The 19657-nt window shown below is 42.4% G+C and overlaps 2 protein-coding genes across 3 annotated transcripts in view; one reads left to right on the top strand and one right to left on the bottom strand.

Annotated features, from left to right (window-relative positions):
• LOC119486943 (ral GTPase-activating protein subunit beta-like) overlaps positions 1 to 19657 on the top strand; it is a 592951-nt gene that overhangs the window by 428654 nt on the left and 144640 nt on the right. The gene's annotated exons all lie outside the window — the stretch shown is intronic.
• On the bottom strand, positions 12677 to 14416 carry LOC119487047 (tripartite motif-containing protein 16-like). Its single transcript, XM_037767705.1, has one exon. The coding sequence runs from the start codon at positions 14348 to 14350 to the stop codon at positions 12677 to 12679; it is 1674 nt and encodes a 557-aa protein (XP_037623633.1). The 5' UTR covers positions 14351 to 14416.

Raw genomic sequence — 19657 nt, 5'->3', positions numbered from 1 at the left:
TTCCTTATATTTTCCATCACATATGGCACATTTCGTCCCCTCATCCATATTGCCCCATCATCTGCATATATCGCTGATTTGATGCATCCATCTAAATTTTCAAATATATCATTTATCATTATGTTAAACAACACCGGGCTGATTGCACTCCCACTTGGAATGTTTGACACCAATAGCAACAGTTATTTCACTTTGAACCAATGAGCTTATTTGTTAAAGTTTGTTAAAGTTAAAACTCTGAGCAAAAACGGAAATAAAATAAACAATGATAAATTAATTTCAGAATAAAATATAGAATGTGGTTATTTATTAAATAAAAGGAATTTTCAGTGAGGGAAATATCTCTAAATGTTTTAGAAACAACTGGTTTTCCCAGAGGGTTACATCATGTTTACTGCAGCGATTTTACACAACAACTTTATGAAAACTAATATGGTACTTGGTGATATCTGCACACTGTTAGTAGATATTATTAAAACTATTGGCACTCTGTTCTGCCATTCTTTAATGCTATTTGATATAATCTTGGATTTCTACAACCGATGATGATGATTTCATCAGCTGCTCCACAGCTGACTGCGACTCTCGGAAGTCCGGTCCTCTCCTCTCAGATCTCCTCTGAGCTCCGGTGGTGGAGGGGGGGACATGATGGTGAGACAGCGCTGATGAGATATTGAGCGGAATTTGCTTTGAGATTTGAGTTGATCTTTTACATTTGTAAGGTGCTTATGTAATAGTTATGGCTCACGAGCACAAAGAACACTGCTGTTTTAAATGTTTATGATAAAGTGGATATAAGTATGAAGTGAAGTTAAATGTGTGAGAGGTATCATTATACGTATAATGACATTTAATGTCTACAGTTTGGCTTCAATTCATCTGCGTCTCCAGTTTCCCCTGCCTCGGTGCCTCGATAATGTGCGTACGCACGGGTCAAAGTTTCCGTACCGGTGCGCACATTCTCCCGTCAAGTTTGTTTTTATAGATCACAACTGTTGCGTGGGAAGTGGCGTACGCACATTTCAGGCCCCGTTTTGTGCGTACGCAACGGTTATAAATGAGACCCCAGGGGCCTCATGTATAAAAGACTGCGCAGCTTTCACACTGGAAGATGGCGTACTCACAAAATTGGAAAAGTACCTACGCACAGAAATTTTCACATGTATAAAACCGTGCGTACGCCTGTTCCTGCGTACCTTTCCTTTATACATCCCACTTGACGTGAAATTGAGCGCAGCTGCACGTGCCACTTGGTCCGCCTTGTCTCCTCCCATTAATAACTATGCAAATGACTATAAACACGCTCCATGCTGTCACTTATTGTCCAAATAACAACGGCAAATCACGCTGGAAAAGGAACAAAAAAGAAGAATTTCACAGAGTGTGAAATTGAAGTGTTTGTTACTGAGGTGGAAGCTAGAAAACATATTTTATTTGATGGTCTTTCATCAGGAATCAGTAACAAACGCAACGTCTCCACAGCAGCTGACCGTGCGCTCCCGAAGGTTCCCGAAGACTTCCGAAGGCGCACGATCAGCTGCGCCCCGTGCCTCGACTGCTGAGAGGCGCCGGTCTGGCCGCGTCCTCAAATATACTATACGCTGTGCTGGAGTCACAGAGAGAGATTGTCAATACAATGAAGGATAATATATATATATGCAACGAATTAAAAAGAATGAATGATGGTGGGATAAGTCATATATTAAAAGACCTTGTTAAAAAAAAATGTTTGTCTCAACTCACCTCGTTGCTTTACATTCTGTGTATCTCATCCAAACAGCGCCGTATAACTGCTGCATTTGGCTCATTGTTAGGTGTGCCAGGGTCCGGTTCATCCATCTGGAGCTCCAGGGGACACAGGCTCACCACGGTGGTTTGCCACATTGTGCAGCACGCGATTTTGTTTTTGGCACGGTGGTTAAGGCATGTCATCTCTGGGAAATTAGTTTAAATGTGTTTTTGTTGTGCCTCTCTGATGTTAAACTTTATGCGCAAACTAGTTAAGAAATATGTGGGTTGTTTTTTTTGATCCCACATCATAAATAAAGCTCAGTAAGTTGAGTGGAAAAAATATTTTTACACATTTAGCGAGTTTCAGGACTTTGTAGTTTGACACTGCCAGATGACAGAGTTTGGAAGACGGCCCGCACATTCTCACGACTGGTTTAGAGTTTGCGGCACGGTCCGCACATTCTCACGTCACGTTGATTTTTATACATCCCGGCGTGAGCGTGAAACACAGTGTACGCAACATTTTAGTACGTACGCACCGTTTATACATGAGGCCCCAGGACATTTTCCGTTAAGTTAACCATCAGGGGAACAGGGGGAGGGACGCAATTGCGGACCAGGGGGGCCTCATGTATAAAAGACTGCGCAGCTTTCACACTGGAAGATGGCATACTAACAAAATTGGAAAAGTACGTAAGCACAGAAATTTCCACATGTATAAAACTGTGCGTACGCCTGTTCCTGCGTACGTTTACTTTATAAATCTCAATGAACGTGAAATTGAGCGCAGCTGCACGTGCCACTTGGTTCGCCTTGTCTCCTCCCATTAATAACTATGCAAATGACTATAAACACGCTCCATGCTGTCACCTATTGTCCAAATAACGACGGCAAATCACGCTGGAAAAGGAACAAAAAGAAGAACGGTCAGCTACGCCCGAGCCTCGACTGCTGAGGGGCGGCGGTCTGGCCGTGTCCTCACTAACGCTGTGCTGTGAGTCACAGAGAGAGATTGTCAATACAATGAAGAATATATATGCAACAAATTAAAAAGAATGAATGAGGTTCTTGGTGGGATAAGTTATATATTAAAAGACCTTGTTGAAAAATAAATGTTTGTCTCGACTCACCTCGTTGCTTTACATTCTGTGTGTTGCATCTAAACGGCGCCGTATAGCTGCTGCTTTTGGCTCATTGTTAGGTGTGCCAGGGTCCGGTTCATCCATCTGTAGCTCCTCTGGAGCACAGACACAGCATGTTGGTCTGCCACATTGTGCAGCACGCGATTTTGGTTTTGGCACGGGGTTAAGGCATGTCATCTCTGGGACATAGGTTTAAATGTGTTTTTGTTGTGCCTCTCTGATGTTAAACATTATGCGCAAACTAGTAAAGAAATATGTGGGGTTTTTTTGGATCCCACATCATAAATAAAGCTCAGTAAGTTGAGTGGAAAAAATATTTTTACGCATTTAGCGAGTTTCAGTACTTTGTAGTTTGACACTGCCAGATGACAGAGTTTGGAGGACGGCCCGCACATTTTCACGACTGGTCTAGAGTTTACGGCACGGTCGGCACATTCTAACGTCACGTTGACTTTTATACATCCCGGCGTGAGCGTGAAACACAGCGTACGCAACATTTTAGTACGTGCGCACCGTTTATACATGAGGCCCCAGGGGAATCTAAAAGTTACTCCTGAAGGATAACCACAAAAATCGCAAGCGATTCAAAGGGAGAAGGGGAACACCAAATGAAAACAGGCCTAAAGGAAGGCTCCCTACACTCAATATAACTTGAAAAGACTAAAACTAAAACACCGCTATCGAGCAGCTGACTAGAACAGAGATCCTGCAGGTCCTTTCAGCTGTCAGCATTCCCACGCATTTTCAGCAGGAAATGCATTTTCTAGTTGGTATTATTAGACTGCAAATCAGCCACGTTGTAAGTGTGGCTCCGTCTATTACTTAAAGATGCCCACTTAAGCTATAGAGTCCAAGCATGTAGTTGATGCGTGTTTCAATAAAACTCCGTAGTCCATGTTCTTCATTTCAACCGTTTACTGAAAATCTTTCTTTAGTCTTCAAATACAAAAATGGTAACAAAATATCAAAAACATAAGCAGTAAAAAGGTAAGAACAGTAATATTAAGCACGGTATATTAAGCACGGTCAAAGACTAGTGTGCTCTCCAGGCTCCATGGCTTCAACTGAATCGTTTAAAGAGCACATGCAGCACAATTTAGCTTTCGCCCAATCAGAATACAGGACTGGCTGCAGTCACAATTGGTCCTTATTGAGCACAATGCAGTGAAACTACAGAGTTATTTATCTCAAGCAAATAAAACAAAATGTAAATTAACCACAGATATTTCTACTGAACAAATGGCTCTAACATAACCTGCCCCTAATTGACTAGGCTGTTAGCATATCAATTATCAAACATAAATGCTTAGAGACATTGTCCACTTATACAATACTAATACTAATACTTATACAACAAACTATAAATCCTTTTTTCAGGTTTTAAAGATACATATTTGCTTTAACCTAAACAGATAAATGTCTTTAACTTATTCAGTCTCTTTTGATCTTCACAATGCCTCCTCCAAGAGGCATATCTTAGTTATGGGTCTCTCCAATGTGCTTGTCTTCGTCTGAACACAGACACTGCGGACGGTTCCTTTCGAGTCTGGCATTATCTTGACGATTTTTCCCATTATGAGGCTTGTAAGGCGCTGCTCGGCTAAAGATCTGTTATCAGGCATTTTTAAGTCTTCGTCTTTCAGTGGTAGTCCGATGCAGTAGTGACCATCAACTAGCTGTGTTGATCCTTTCACTGAGTCAAGGAACTGACGGTCCTCCTGTGACATCTCAGTCTTATCATCGTATCCTCTCTCTGGGAAGTCTGCATTGTACAGCTGAGTCAACAGGTTTTCCACATTGGATACTGAAATGCGATTGACTGAGTGACTCACCATTTCTAGGTTGGCTGTAGTGGTGCCTCTGAGTGGACCGTTGATGACCCATCCAAGAGGAGTCTTCACTGCATACGGCCCATCACATCTGCTGTTTATTATCTGCTGGGGCTCCATGGCTTTAAAGGCATCAATACCAATAAGCAAGCCGACTTCTGCTTCGATATGCGAGATGCGAACTTCATGCAGATAAGGCCATCGATCCACATCTTTCTGAAGAGGAATGTTGTCTTTTTTCACTGGTATACTTGGTTGAGTGAACGCCTGCGGAAGGTCTATGTAATTCTTCCCTTCCAGGCTGCATACTTCCAGATCTGACAGAACGTGAGTGCTCACCTTCTTTTCTGATGCCATAGTAGTGAGTAAGAGTTCCACTTTCCTTCCTCGGAGGTTAAGCCGTTGCCTGACCTCATCGGTACAGAAGGTTGCTGTGCTTCCTTGGTCTAAAAACGCATAGACCTGGATCACCTTGTCACTTCTTTTGGACTTTATTTTCACTGGTACTATGGAAAGGATATTTTCTCCATTACCTGCCCCAGTGTCTCTGCTGCTTTCATGTTCTGTTCCTACGAAGGCGCTTGTGACCGCGTTAGTAGTTTCTGTATTCCTATTTTCATCCTTTTCGGACAGAACTGGGAATTCCTTCACAACATGCAAAATGCTTGGGTGTTTTCCTGAACACTCCTGGCATTGCATTCTCTTACGACAATATTTACTCATGTGACCTGGTGTGAGGCATCCAAAACAGAGTCCTTGTGATGTTAAGAATTTGATTCTGTCTTTGGGAGTCTGTTCTTTTATCTTCTCACAAAACTCCAAGGTGTGGCTTTTATGACAGTACATGCAGGGTTTTTGGAAAACATCAGATAGTTTGGCTGAACCATACTTCTTCTCTTGTGGTTGTTGAGCACCACTGTGTCTTCCAGCCGGAGAGACACTTGTAGCAAAACTGATGCTCTTGGGGTTACTCGTCTTAATGTTTATCTTAGGCTTCCCCTTTCCTTCTACGCTGACATCCAAAATATCTCCAAAAAGTGGGTCGTTGCTGACCTTTGCTTGCCAGTTGATGAAATCCACCAGGTCGGAAAACCTGGCTCGTCTTCCTGTTTTTGTTTGGATTTCATATGCTCGATTTCTCCACCGTTCTTTTAGTTTGAAGGGGAGTTTTGAGATGACAGTCTTCATATTGCTAGGGTTGTCCATCTCATCCATGTAATCCACATCACTCATAGTGTTTCGACATCCTATGAGGGACAAAGCATATGCATTTAATGCTTTCCTGTCTTCTGATTTTATCTGAGGCCATTCAAGAGCTTTATTCATCAAGGCCGTGGCAATTCGCAGTTCATCTCCATGCTGTTGTTGAAGGAGCCTCCTAGCTTCTCTGTAACCTTCATCTGGCCACATGTGTTCACAACCACGAACAAGGTTAAGAGGTTCTCCACTTGTGAACTGCTGCAGGTAGAACAACCTATCTTGTGCACTAGCAGTCTTGTTCTCAATAGTCTGTTCGAATGCCCTTATAAACGAACGGTAGCTGAGTGGATCTCCTGAGAAAGTTGGAACATCTCTCTGTGGGAGTTGTGACATGTTTTGCTGCTTGACTAGCATTTCTGTTATCTCATTCTGGCGCTGCATTATTTTGGAGATGCCATCAGAGGAACCTGCTTGCTGTGAAGGGTCTGGAGGTACTGTTGAACTAGCTGCTCTCTGAGGGGGAGGTACTGCTGACCTGGCTGCTTTAAGAGGCGAAGCTCTGTGATGATCATTAGCAGTCTGAGCTGGGTGCTTTGGGCCTACAGGTGCTGGGAAACTCACTTGTGTCTCTCCATCTTCATCTTTAACATACATGTCCTTTAAACCCACTTTGTATTTGCTTTTTGACTCGTAATATTCATTCATGCCATCTTGACCATCTTCATAATCTGCATACACCTTTATTTTGGCGTCTGATGCAGCAATCTTGGCATCTAGCTCCACTTGCTCTTTGCACGCCTTTAAGCGTGTTTCTTCCATCTCAATGTCTTGACGTTTCTTAAGAAAGGCAGCACGTGCTAACAGCTCTTCCCGCTCTGCCTGCAGCTTCAAACGAGCAGAACTTGCACTGGTTGCTTGTGATGCATGGCTAAGCACGGAGCTTCTCTTGGATGTGCGACTGATGACCTCTGAGATGCTATCACTTGGCTTTATGTCATCATCATCCTCATATTTATTGCCATCATCATTCTCTTCTTCAGGATGTCTCTTAATCTTTTCAATCCAGTCCTCTGTTTCCTGAACAAAGTTCTCAAAGTCCACACATTTGGGCATGTACCAGTTACACTGCTCCTCTTCTTTATCTTCGTCTTCTAGAAGAGTTCATATTTCTGCATTAAGCTCTTTAAATTATCTAAAGAACTTCCAAAAGATAAATAATGCTTCATCTTTAATTATTTCATTATTAACTTTATCTTTCTTGAGATTTTCAATCTCCCTTCTTTTACGAGTGAGATGAGCCAGCTTGCCTTTTCTTTCATTCTTAAGCCTGTTCAGTTTTTCTTCCACAGCCTTTGCCGTGGGCTTTGACTCCCTCTTCTGGCCGTTTTCTGCAACTTCCATTATCTACGGCGTCACTCTTGCCAAGGTTTAATGCACACAAACTGTCTTGTGTTCTTCAAAACGACAGCTTCTCACTCTTCCACAATATGTCCACAGACGTTTTCAAGAGTTTTAACATGTGCACTTCAAAGAATGACCACTGCAGCTTAGTTGCAAAATGACTTGAGGCTTAATTGAACATGGCTCCAGAATGTAAGGACATTGTAGACTGAGATCTTCATGTACTCACTTTCCTTTAGTGCACAGCGATGAAAATCAACGTGGCTCTTATATCCTTGTTACGTGAAGAATTATGTCCATAATCCACGTCTCTTTACAAGGGGTCCATCCATATGCTTCGTTTCCTTAACGAGCATAGTCTTTGACTAATGTAAGTGTGGCTCCGTCTATTTCTTTAGATGCCCACTTAAGCTATAGAGTCCAAGCATGTAGTTGACGCGTGTTTCAATAAAACTCCGTAGTCCATGTTCTTCATTTCAACCGTTTACTGAAAATCTTTCTTCAGTCTTCAAATACAAAAATGGTAACAAAATATCAAAAACATAAGCAGTAAAAAAGCAAGAACAGTAATATTAAGCACGGTATATTAAGCACGGTCAAAGACTAGTGTGCTCTCCAGGCTCCATGGCTTCAACTGAATCGCTTAAAGAGCACATGCAGCACAATTTAGCTTTCGCCCAATAAGAATACAGGACTGGCTGCAGTCACAATTGGTCCTTATTGAGCACACTGCAGTGAAACTACAGAGTTATTTATCTCAAGCAAATAAAACAAAATGTAAATTAACCACAGATATTTCTACTGAACAAATGGCTCTAACATGCACATTTTATCTTAAACTATGTTATTCAAATTTAAGGAAATCATTTTGAAAGATGTATGTCACAACTCAAATATGAATTGAGAATTTGTGCTTACATCAATTCCTCAAAGTAAGCATGCGCAAAATATCCAGAAGTGAGGCTCTACTCAGCTGCAGGACAGCGTGACCACTGAGACCATGACGCCTTCTCTGCACCGACGGTGACTGTTCGGCCAGGACGGGGCAATCTGTTTTAATAACTCCATTACAAAATGCATAATTATTATGTAACCCGGGCACTTAGCAGAAACCCAGGCTATTACAACCCGACAACGCCACTCTGGGAATTTCACCCAGAGCATAACCCAACCAAATTACACAAGTTCCTTGATAAAGAGACGGGGCAGAGACGTGAGTTTCAAGTTTCAAAATCAAATAACTTTTATTTAAATTCAAAAATGGTGATTAGTTGCTGCAATGATAAAAGCTGCAAGAGACGCCAGGCTAGAAAAATAATGTCCTTTATTACAAAAATAGAGTTCAAATGTTTTTAAAAATGTCACAACACCACTAACCTTACCAGTACAGGAGGAAGGGTGCCAGGGAAACCCACAGGAGGAATGGAGTGAGGGGAGAGGAAATGCAGAACAGTTCACCACCACCAGTAGTTGGAAAAACACACAGTTACTTCCACTCACACTGCAAGGTAAAGAGCACACAGGGGTTAGGAGGACACAGCAAGCCACATGCAATAAGAACCCCAACACAAGAAGAATCCCTCCACCCACTGACCAACCACCTGCAAGGATATAGCAACCCAACCGTCCTGTTAACTGGCAGAGAGCTAGGAATGTTCACTTCCCGATTACCTCCACAACAGCTGGTTTACAGATAAACTAGATAAATGCCCCTCCCCTATTACAGCAAGAAACCTATGTTGGTGTTGGGCCACCACTTTAAACAAAAAGAAAGAAGCAAATTAACAAAAGCAAAACACACTAAACACAAATGTAGAAGTTAGAGGTAAACGGGTAAACAGATTATTAAAAATAAATCAACATTCAAAAGCCCAATACAACCAAAAATAACTTAATAACCAGAAATAGGAAAAATAAAATAACTAACTAAGGGACAAAAACAGCAGTGGCAACAGAGCTCCTCCTCCGCCACGTACAGCCAACCACGTCACACAGGAAGCACCAGTTTCCTCGTTCCTCGAGCCGCAAGTTACGGTGACCAAACAATTGGCTCACGTGTGATCCTCCAGCACGCCAACGCACACACACCGTATCCTACGCTCTTCATATAAAGCTGCACGAGCATCGCGGGGGGGAGCTAAGACTGCAAACGGCACCTTAGTCTGATGTTCATCTCCCTCAACAGCAGTAACAGGACAGAACAGAGTGAGCCGAGCCTCCGCTTGGCCACCAGCTGCTCCCTTTAAGGGGCTGCTAGACTAGGGGAGTGATCAAGGTGTCAACCGTTCTCAGTCTCAGTGATTAAGGGGTGTGGCGACGGGGGAAAGATCACCAATGACAATTAGTTGCAACTTTGACGTGATCTGTTGGGGGTCTTGGGAATGCATGTCGCCTAGCTCACTAGCTATAGAGTGCTACAGGAATGAGTCCTAAAGCCTGGATATGAGTTAGCATTTTAGCACATTAGAGCTAACTAGAATCAGATTCTGATGTGCAAGATGCAAGTAAAATCATATCTAAATTTAGTCCTCGCTGCTAACCTCTGGAACAGCTTACCTTTTCATATCAACAGCTCAGACAAACAGAATAGTTGAAGTCGCTGCTGAACCTCTTTTTGCTGGCGTTTCATTAAGTTAATTTTCTGTTGTGCTGCAACTCCTTTACTGCTATTATGTGCACATTATTACCTCCTTTAAGGCCCGAGGTTATGTTTTCATCAGCGTTGGTTTGTCTGTTATCAGGATTACTCCAAAAGTTTGTGATGGATTTGAATGAATTGTTTTGGAGGGGTGGAGTGTAGCACAATGAACAATCCATTAGATTTTGGTGGCGATCCGGATCATGATCCAGATTCAGGATTTTCTTATAAGAATTCCAATTAGCCTGAGCATTAAGACCACAGGGTACAACACATGCGCAGAGTAGCTGATGACACGTTGATGACGCATGACCCCGCCTTCTTCCTTCTGAGAGCAGAGAGATACGTGTGTGGATGTCTGGCGAGACATCGAGGTGCGACGGGAGCTGCTGTCCGTCCGCGGTGAGAAAGAGAAAAAAAAGCGGTAGATGACGGGATGAGAGACGACGTAGTGTAACGTTATACAGACATAACAAGGCTGCTGAATGAGAGAGGCATCCGCCGATACGTTACACGGAAACACACCGTGTTAATAACAAGCCGACCACCTCACAGTACCGCCAGCTGTGAGCTGTTATCTGTTTTTAAAGTCAGGCACCTTGGCGGAGGTCTGCGCTCTCCAAGGGCCATTCTAGTGTTTATTGATTTTACTCTGTTCTTATTGTTGCTTGCTTTGTATTCATTGTCATCATGTACATTTTCTACACTGCGGTTGTTTTTAAAATGTGCTGAGAGAGAGAGAGAGAGAGAGAGGATGGATAGTGACCTTTCATTCATTCCACGATCAAAAACAGGAAGAATGTGAAATGCCATAAACCTAAGATATTAAAAGGTGAGGGTCAACCAAGACCTACACACTACCAAGACCTACACACTACCAAGACACCCTAATAATTAAAAGACACAGATGTGAGTTCTTTTTTTCAATATCAAGTTTCCTCTATAAAACCTCCCTGGTCAAGACCTGTACAGCATCACTTGGGGTAATACAATATATTGTATTAACAAGTTTAGATTCAAGGAAAGACAGAGGTTCTGTAGGACATCTGAAGCTCAAATGTGTCCACCATGTTAAGTCGTCATCAGCCTGACAACCCACAGTAGTCATCATGGTATAAAAGTGTTATTAAGTTTTCTCAAAGTCTGGTGTTTTATGGAGAAAAAAAGCCTGAACTACAGGATTCTCTCTATTATTGTAGATTTGTTAAAAATAAAAAGTAGTAGGAAGAAATTCCCCAAACTTCCAGTTATCTAACAGCATTTTAAACATGGGCTTTTTTCTTTGCTCAGATAATGAAACAAAGAAGCTCTTTCACCCCAACAGATATGTGTTTGAGGCTTTGGAGCTCTGAACAAACTGGAAAAGGAGAACACTACATAGACTTGACTCTTTCTATGTTGTTGTCTTTAGTCAAAGAGCGTTAAACTGAATCAAAAACCAACATCTCTGCCGACACCAACGTCAAACAGACGCGAGTGTCAGAAACAACTTTATATACAGCTTTGCCAGGCACGCGCACGCACGCACACACACACACACACACACACACACACACACACACACACACACACACATATATATACATATATTCATCAAACATTTAGAGCACAGAGAAGTTTACAAAGTAGAGCCCATAATGTTTGATTGACAGCTGATCTCTGTGCAGTGAAGACATGAAAAGAACAAGACTCAGTCTAAAGCGAGTATCTGTCTGGACCGTATCTGGTCAGGATGTGAATTTGTGGCTAAATTGTTACACAAATAATCAGTGGTCATGTCTATAATGTTTTATGAACAGCTTTTTTCCACTTATATCTTAATGTTTGATTGAAAGACAACTTATAATGAAGCAAATTGCATTCAGTAATAGTAAATGGTGACATGTACTAGTCAGTATATTATACATTTTATACAAGGTGTAAATGTATCATCATGACATACAGTCTGCAGGTTAAAAGTATTTCAGCTTTTTATTAAAGCATGTGTATCAAAAGCATTCATCATATAAGTGGTGTGTAACAATATATACATACTTACAAAGTTGATGTCATCACTGATGTTGTTGCTGCGTGTTTATTCCTAGATGGAGTGTTGATGGAGCAGCTACAATGTTAGCATAGCCTGGCACTGATCGATCCGGACTCCGTTCAGAAAACAAGCATTTTAAAAGTTGTTTGCTTGCTGTGTTGCGGACAGACCCGACAAAGCATGAATTCAGTCTTTTTACAAATCAACATCATATTGTCGTTATTTCGGCATCATTTTGATCCGTTTATTGATATTAAATCACAGCACAGTGTGTTTATTTTGGGTTCATACCGCAGTAGCGACGTGTGGCTTGCTAATGTGCTTCCTGCTTGGTGTGAATGCACGGTGGTAACACAATACGAAGCACAACGTAACGTAACTTAAACTACTATAAACAATAGCACATGCACAACAACAGCACGATGTAATGATTCAATGAACCGCTGACACAATCCCCAGAAAACATAAACACTGAACTGTTCTCCAGCTTTTCATTTAGAAAGAGCAACAACCAATGAGGAACCTGCAACAGTCGCTGATGAATCCTGTAACTTCATCACTCAGTCAGTCAGGCAGTGACACACTTTAGTGTTTGTAGGGCTGGTCCTCTGCGGTCCAGACACAAATCAGCTCTGCAGCAACAATGATGGACACCAGAGAAGTTTAAGAGTTAAAACACTGAATTTAACCCTTAAATGACTTCTGTCTATTTCAGTTTACACAACTCAGCAGTGTCATCACAACTGTAATAAAGCCCAAGTCCAGCATAGAGAGGCTCAGTGAATGTGGTCTGGACTCTGTGGAGGAGAGTCATGGTTTCAGAGACGCTGTAGAAGGACAGAATACCTGCACTGTGATCCAGGTACACTCCTACTCTGGAGGACGGAGGACCTGAGACGGGGGTTTGGACATCGTTGTACCGAAAGCTATAACTGTTTTGGTTACAATCTAACGCCCAAGATTTATCATTGTATCCAAACAAACATTCATTCCATTCCCCCCCTGCTCTGCTGATACTCTTGTATGTGACTGCTACATCAACTCCTGTCCCTCTCCTCTCCACCTCCCAGTAACAACGTCCAGTCAGACTCTCTCTACTCAGGACCTGTTCATATACAGTGAATCTGTCTGGGTGACTAGAATAAGACTGTTGTTGTCTCATAAATGTTGCTTTTCTGTTCCCCTCAGATAATAACAGCCATGTGTTTACTGTGTTTGGATCCAGTGTGATTTCTCGTGAATATTGTAAGAATCCAGCTCTGGTCTTGGGCTCTGGTTGTGACAGTAAAACATCCACTTCAGTCACTGTCTGTGAGACGTTTGTCCATTTCTCTCTCAGAACGTCCTGTAGTTTATCTCTGACTTCTGACACAGCCGCCGTCACGTCCTCAAAGTAGCTCAGAGGACGGATATTGATGCTGGATGTAGATTCAGTGAGTGGTGACAGTGAGGGGTAGTTAAGAAGAAACTGGTTGTGATCCTCTGTGTGTGACAGCAGCTTCATCTCAGCGTCTCTCCTCTTCAGCTCAGTGATCTCCTGCTCCAGCTTCTCCTGAAGCTCTTTGACTCGACTCACTTGGGTTTTCTGCTGGGATCTGACCTGCTGCTTCACATCACAGCTTCTTTTCTCCATGAGACGGATCAGCTCGGTGAAGATCTTCTCACTGTCCTCCACTGCTTTATCAGCGGAGCGATTGACGGCCTCCACCTCCTGTTGGAGCAGCTTCACATCTTTCTCTCTGTCCTGGATCCTCTGCTGGACGTTGAGACGACTCACCTCCAGCTCTCTCTGCCTCTCGGTCCTTTCTGCTGCAGCTGAGACGGTGTCGTGGCCTTTATGTTCATCCACAGAGCAGAGATAACAGATACACTGCTGATCAGTACGACAGAACATCTTCATCACCTCGTCGTGACGAGAGCAGATGTTCTCCTGGAGCTTCTTGGAGGGCTCCACCAGCTTGTGTTTCTTTAACGGAGCTGAGTCATAATGAGGCTGGAGGTGTTTCTCACAGTAAGAGGCCAGACACGCCAGACAGGACTTAAAGGCTTTCAGTTTCCTCCCAGTGCAGACATCACAGGCCACATCTTCAGGTCCAGCATAGCAGTGATCAGCAGGAGCAGCTTGGAGTCCAGTCTTCTTCAGTTCCTCCACTAAAACTGCTAACATGGTGTTTTTCAGCAGGACAGGCCTCGGTGTGAAGGTCTGCCTACACTGAGGGCAGCTGTAGATCTTCTTCTCATCCTCTCCATCCCAGAAGCTTTTAATACAGTTCATGCAGTAGCTGTGTCCACAGGAAGTAGTCACCGGATCCTTCAGTAGATCCAGACAGATCGAACAAGAGATTGCTTCCTGGTCCAGCTGAACTCCTTTCTGCGCCATTTCACCTCTCAGTAGCAACGACTGTCTGAGTTTCACTTCCTGAGAACCGACACTAGTTTGAGCTCTGATGTAATCATCATGTGTTATGTTGGTTACACCCACCTTCAAACTGTAGATCTGAAGGGGAGGGAACAAGGAAATAAGAGGACCGAGTGTAGCAGTCTGTGTTTGAGAGCAGGAAGAGGAGGGAGGAGTTATCAAGCTATGAATCATTCCAGGACGAGAAGCTGCACGACTGACTACGTCCCAAATCACATACTTTTCTTTTTACTTCTAGCACACTGCAGCTGCCCTTACAAAGTACGTACTGTTGCATGCAGTATGAATACAATAAATCTGCTGTGCAGAGGATTGTGGGTCAGAACAGCCAGAAAAGCATGCTGGCTTTCATACTGTAAAATGTGACCAGAGGTAGTAGGACATCCTGGTATTTTTGGCACACTGCATTTGACATACTATGTATTGGGACATAAGAAATCTTTTTTTCTGTCATACTAAGTAGTATGGTAGAATGGGTTTTGGAACGCACAGTATGTTTCGTCATTTACAAACGGAGCCTCGGTTCAAACCTGCTCCACATTTGAAAACATTTCAGTTTTCAGCTGTAAAATATTTCTTGGCTCCTCAGGCTTTGGTGATGGCTCCACATTTCTCATAAACTCTTCCTCACCCGGGACAGGAACCCGGTGTGGGCAACGGACCGCTGTACGGGCAGCCGTTTACAGACAGGCTAGTGACACATTACACACACTCCTGAGGCTGCAGAGATTGTTTTTAAGAAATCTCATAAGCCATTGTTTTACTGCTTAATTTTTCATTTTACATAAGAAAGTAGAGATAAGTAACCTAAGCAACTAGTGTAGTAATAATAATAATAATAATTTATATAACACTTGTCAAACTTAAGTACAAAGTTCTTTCCAGATTAAAAGATTTACAGAAAAGAAATGAAAAATAAATCTAAATCTCATGTTTCAGCTAAGCTGAAATATTCGTAACAATTGTGCATTTTGCGATAAAAGCAACAAATTTGGCACAGATGTAGGTTTATATGTCACGAAAAGATATAGATATCGGGGCGCTGCCAATTTGGCCCCTGCCATTTTCCAAAATGGCCGCAAAATAGGTTTTCCAAAACGTTGCAGAAAACTGATTTTACGACTCTTGATGATTTCCAAGGTGCGTTCAAGCTGATGAGATCTGAGGCCTGTACTACAAAGCAGGATTTGCGGTTATCGAGGTAACTTCAGGGTTAACCCTTCAGGGTTTTCAGTACTACGAAGCTGGTTTACTTCTTAACGAGGTAGATCTCCATGGTAACTTATGCTGAACGGCTAACCTGCTCCGGAGCAGGTTATGTTCCAGATAAGAGATCAACTCCTATGAAAGCACCTCCTACTGACCAATCAGAGCTCAGTGCGGTGATTGTATGATAATATTACACACATATGAAAAAGTTTAAGTCATAATCCAGACTAAAAACAACACAGTTTAAACTGACAAATACAGGACTTTATGTTGTGGGTGTTTACCGCTTTTTTTGAATTATGTTTTTATATATCTTTTTTTTACTTCCTATTGAGTCCGTTTCACACCGTCAGAGAGGGGAAAGCAGCTGAAAGGATGTTTAAATACTCATAGACGCCATATTTTAAAAGCAGGGTTAAAGTAGGTGTAATCCAATCATCTACTAAACTATTTATATTTAGACGACTATATCTGACTTTTGAGTGTTCCGTTAAATTAATAAATCTGTTAATTTACGCATTCACACATCGGGAGTTTTTTATTTCTCCAGCTGTTCTTCCTTCATTTGGCAGCTTCAACTGTGTTACTATTAGCCTGGATTAAGTGTTTAACTTCTTCATATTTGTCTAATATAGTTTACTCTTTGTTAAATATGCCGCTCTGCCTGTCCGTCAGTAGTCTTGTTCATGTCTGTGATTGGTCAGATGCTGCAAACACCTCCCTGTTCATGTGAACGCGCTCATATCCAGACAGAGAAACCCTGGGTTGACTTAACGGGTTGATAACCAGCTTCGTAGTACAGTTTAGCGAGATCTCGTGTGTTAGGGTAAGTGAAGCCAGATAACAAGAACATACCCTGGGTATGTTGAACTCGCTTCGTAGTACAAGCCTCTGATGTCAGAAGATCACAAAAATTATTTTTTTACCTCCTCATTTTTTAAGGGTACTTTTTAAAAGCTTTTAACCTGAGAAAAACGTGAAAACCAAATAAAAGGAGCATGGTCACTTCAGGGTCAAACTTCACCCCCATGCCTTCATGGTAGAATGACAACCAATAAAGCAGGAAAACTGACAGAGATAACGCTGGATACTTTTATTGGTCACCAGTAACCTCTAATCACAGTTAAAGTGATGCTGAACTTTGGTAGAACTTTGGGTTGTATTGCTAGCAGTAAAACTGACAGAGATGACATGAGAACTTTTTAGTTGGAGTACGCACTTCAGGTTCATATGACAATGTTTTATTTTTGCAATGGCCTTCAAATCTGAGCAAAGGAGCTGATATTTGTCCGGTCTCTAACCTGTGACCAAGCTGACTTGGTTGAACTTATAAGGAAACTTAGATCAGTCTCCTGTTGAAATACAGGGTTAAAGAGACACACAAGCTTATCCACCACGGCAAGGTGCCAACTCCAGTAGGATTCATTATTTTGTTTTATTTTTTATTTTATTTATTTTTTTGATATGCAATAGCACTTTAAAAACATGTATATACTATTGTATAACAGCAAACGCTGGCCGGGTTACGGCATGATACAAGAACTGAGGAAGCGGGTTGGTGGAGGCAAAGTTTGACCAAAAGAAATCCAATTAAATATTTCATTGCCATACTCCAGCACATTGTTTACACTTTGGGATCCACAAATTTGAATGTTTTGGACGTGATTAAAAGGCGCACGTTGTTGGTGTGCTTGGTTTTGCGGAGCGTTTCAGACGGAGGGAGAATACAGGTATATTCAGGCAGGCAGTATGAAAAATAATGTCGCATTGTCAGGGAAAACATAGGGTGGTTCCCCTGAACGTTTGTGAATGAGGGGATAGATGGACTGGTACCACGGGACATTTTAGAACATTTTCATATTTTTCGTAGGTCTTGCGCTGATTAGCCACCACACTGTAAGAAAAAACATCTGAAGAAAAACAGAAAATGTCCTGGAAGAAAATTACCAGGTGTCTCTTTTATAAAACTGTGCGTAGGATCCATACTAAAAATGTGCGTGCGCACAAAAGCCTAAAAATGGCGTGCGGCAAAAAAAAATCAGACTTATAAAACTGTGCGTATGCACACCTGCACGCAATGTTCCCTTTATAAATCACAGTCCACCTGGAAATGTGCGCACGTGGATCCGCCTCATATCCCGCCCTCTACACGCCCACATTCAACCATAAATGGTCGATGCAAAGCACCTCATGAATGTTTCTGCATGTGAATGAGCCTGTTGATCAGTGGATCTTTATGGTGAATCACGGCAACTCCCGAGAGGAAGACAGAGAAAAAGAGTTTTTCTGACACAGAGATGGAGGTGTTTGTAGGTGAAGAGGTCTCTGAACACTCGTTCCCTCCTGATTCTCTCATTCACGTCACGTAGTCTTCACAGTGACGGTATATCCACCAGCACCATGCAGCATGTTCCGAGTCTCACCGCTGTGTTTATATCTTTACAGCAATCAGACTGATCCATTCACTTAAAATGATCAAGACAATCAGTAATATCCCCCACCTGGATATCATTAGAAAAAAGGAAGTTTGACAGGTGTACACTATTTATATTTATTTATTTATTATTTAAGTTTTTATGGCGAACTTGTCCTGCATTATGATTAGGCCTGATAATGATAATGCCGATATGGAGTGTAACGATTGTGTGAGAGCTGTCACTGGCTTCATTTACACACTTTGTTAATTTACACTCTCCATACTGGTGAAGATGTGCTGTTTGGAGATGACTGGAGGAGGCAGAGTGTATGGCGCACCGCGGTGGCGCACTGGAGACAGTCTGATAGTTGCATCGGATAGCCATTTTCATTTTGTCTATATGTATACTGTATCTGTCCCTATCTAATAAACCATAAATAAATTAATAAGTCATGTCATGTTCACTGCAGCGATTTTACACAACAACTTTATGAAAACTAATATGGTACTTGGTGATATCTGCACACTGTTAGTAGATATTATTAAAACTATTGGCGCTCTGTTCTGCCATTCTTTAATGCTATTTGATATAATCTTGGATTTCTACAACCGATGATGATGATTTCATCAGCTGCTCCACAGCTGACTGCGACTCTCGGAAGTCCGGTCCTCTCCTCTCAGATCTCCTCTGCGCTCTGGAGGTGGAGGGGGGGACATGATGGTGAGACAGCGCTGATGAGATATTGAGCGGAATTTGCTTTGAGATTTGTGTTGATCTTTCACATTTGTAAGGTGCTTATGTAATAGTTATGGCTCACTAGCACAAAGAACACTGCTGTTTTAAATGTTTATGATAAAGTGGATATAAGTATGAAGTGAAGTTAAATGTGTGAGAGGCATCATTATACGTATAATGACATTTAATGTCTACAGTCTGGCTTCAATTCATCTGCGTCTCCAGTTTCCCCTGCCTCGGTGCCTCCATAATGTGCGTACGCACGGGTCAAAGTTTCCGTACCGGTGCGCACATACTCCCGTCAAGTTTGTTTTTATAGATCACAACTATTGCGTGGGAAGTGGCGTACGCACATTTCAGGCCCCGTTTTGTGCGTATGCAACGGTTATAAATGAGACCCCAGAACTGTTGGTGTTGACCCCGCCCCCCTGTCGTCGCCCCGCCTCCACCGGCTGACCAAGGGATGACAGGAAGTCCAGGAAGTGAGACGGGACGCTGCAGCTGGACTCCACAGGTCCTTCTCATTTCAGCATTTTTCGCCTCCTCCTCCTTGCGTGGGAAGTGGCGTACGCACATTTCAGGCCCCGTTTTGTGCGTACGCAACGGTTATAAATGAGACCCCAGGACATTTTCCGTTAAGTTAACCATCAGGGGGACAGGGAGAGGGACGCAATTGCGGACCAGGGGCCTCATGTATAAAAGACTGCGCAGCTTTCACACTGGAAGATGGCGTACTAACAAAATTGGAAAAGTACGTACGCACAGAAATTTCCACATGTATAAAACTGTGCGTACGCCTGTTCCTGCGCACCTTTCCTTTATACATCTCAATGAACGTGAAATTGAGCGCAGCTGCACGTGCCACTTGGTCCGCCTTGTCTCCTCCCATTAATAACTATGCAAATGA

Source organism: Sebastes umbrosus, chromosome 1 (assembly GCF_015220745.1).
Source record: "Sebastes umbrosus isolate fSebUmb1 chromosome 1, fSebUmb1.pri, whole genome shotgun sequence".
NCBI classification, from domain to species: domain Eukaryota; kingdom Metazoa; phylum Chordata; class Actinopteri; order Perciformes; family Sebastidae; genus Sebastes; species Sebastes umbrosus.
This window is presented reverse-complemented; position numbering and strand designations above follow the sequence as displayed.

Coding starts and splice junctions, on each gene's coding strand:
- LOC119487047 (XM_037767705.1), bottom strand. CDS start 14,350: ATGGCGCAGAAAGGAGTTCAGCTGGACCAGGAAGCAATCTCTTGTTCG.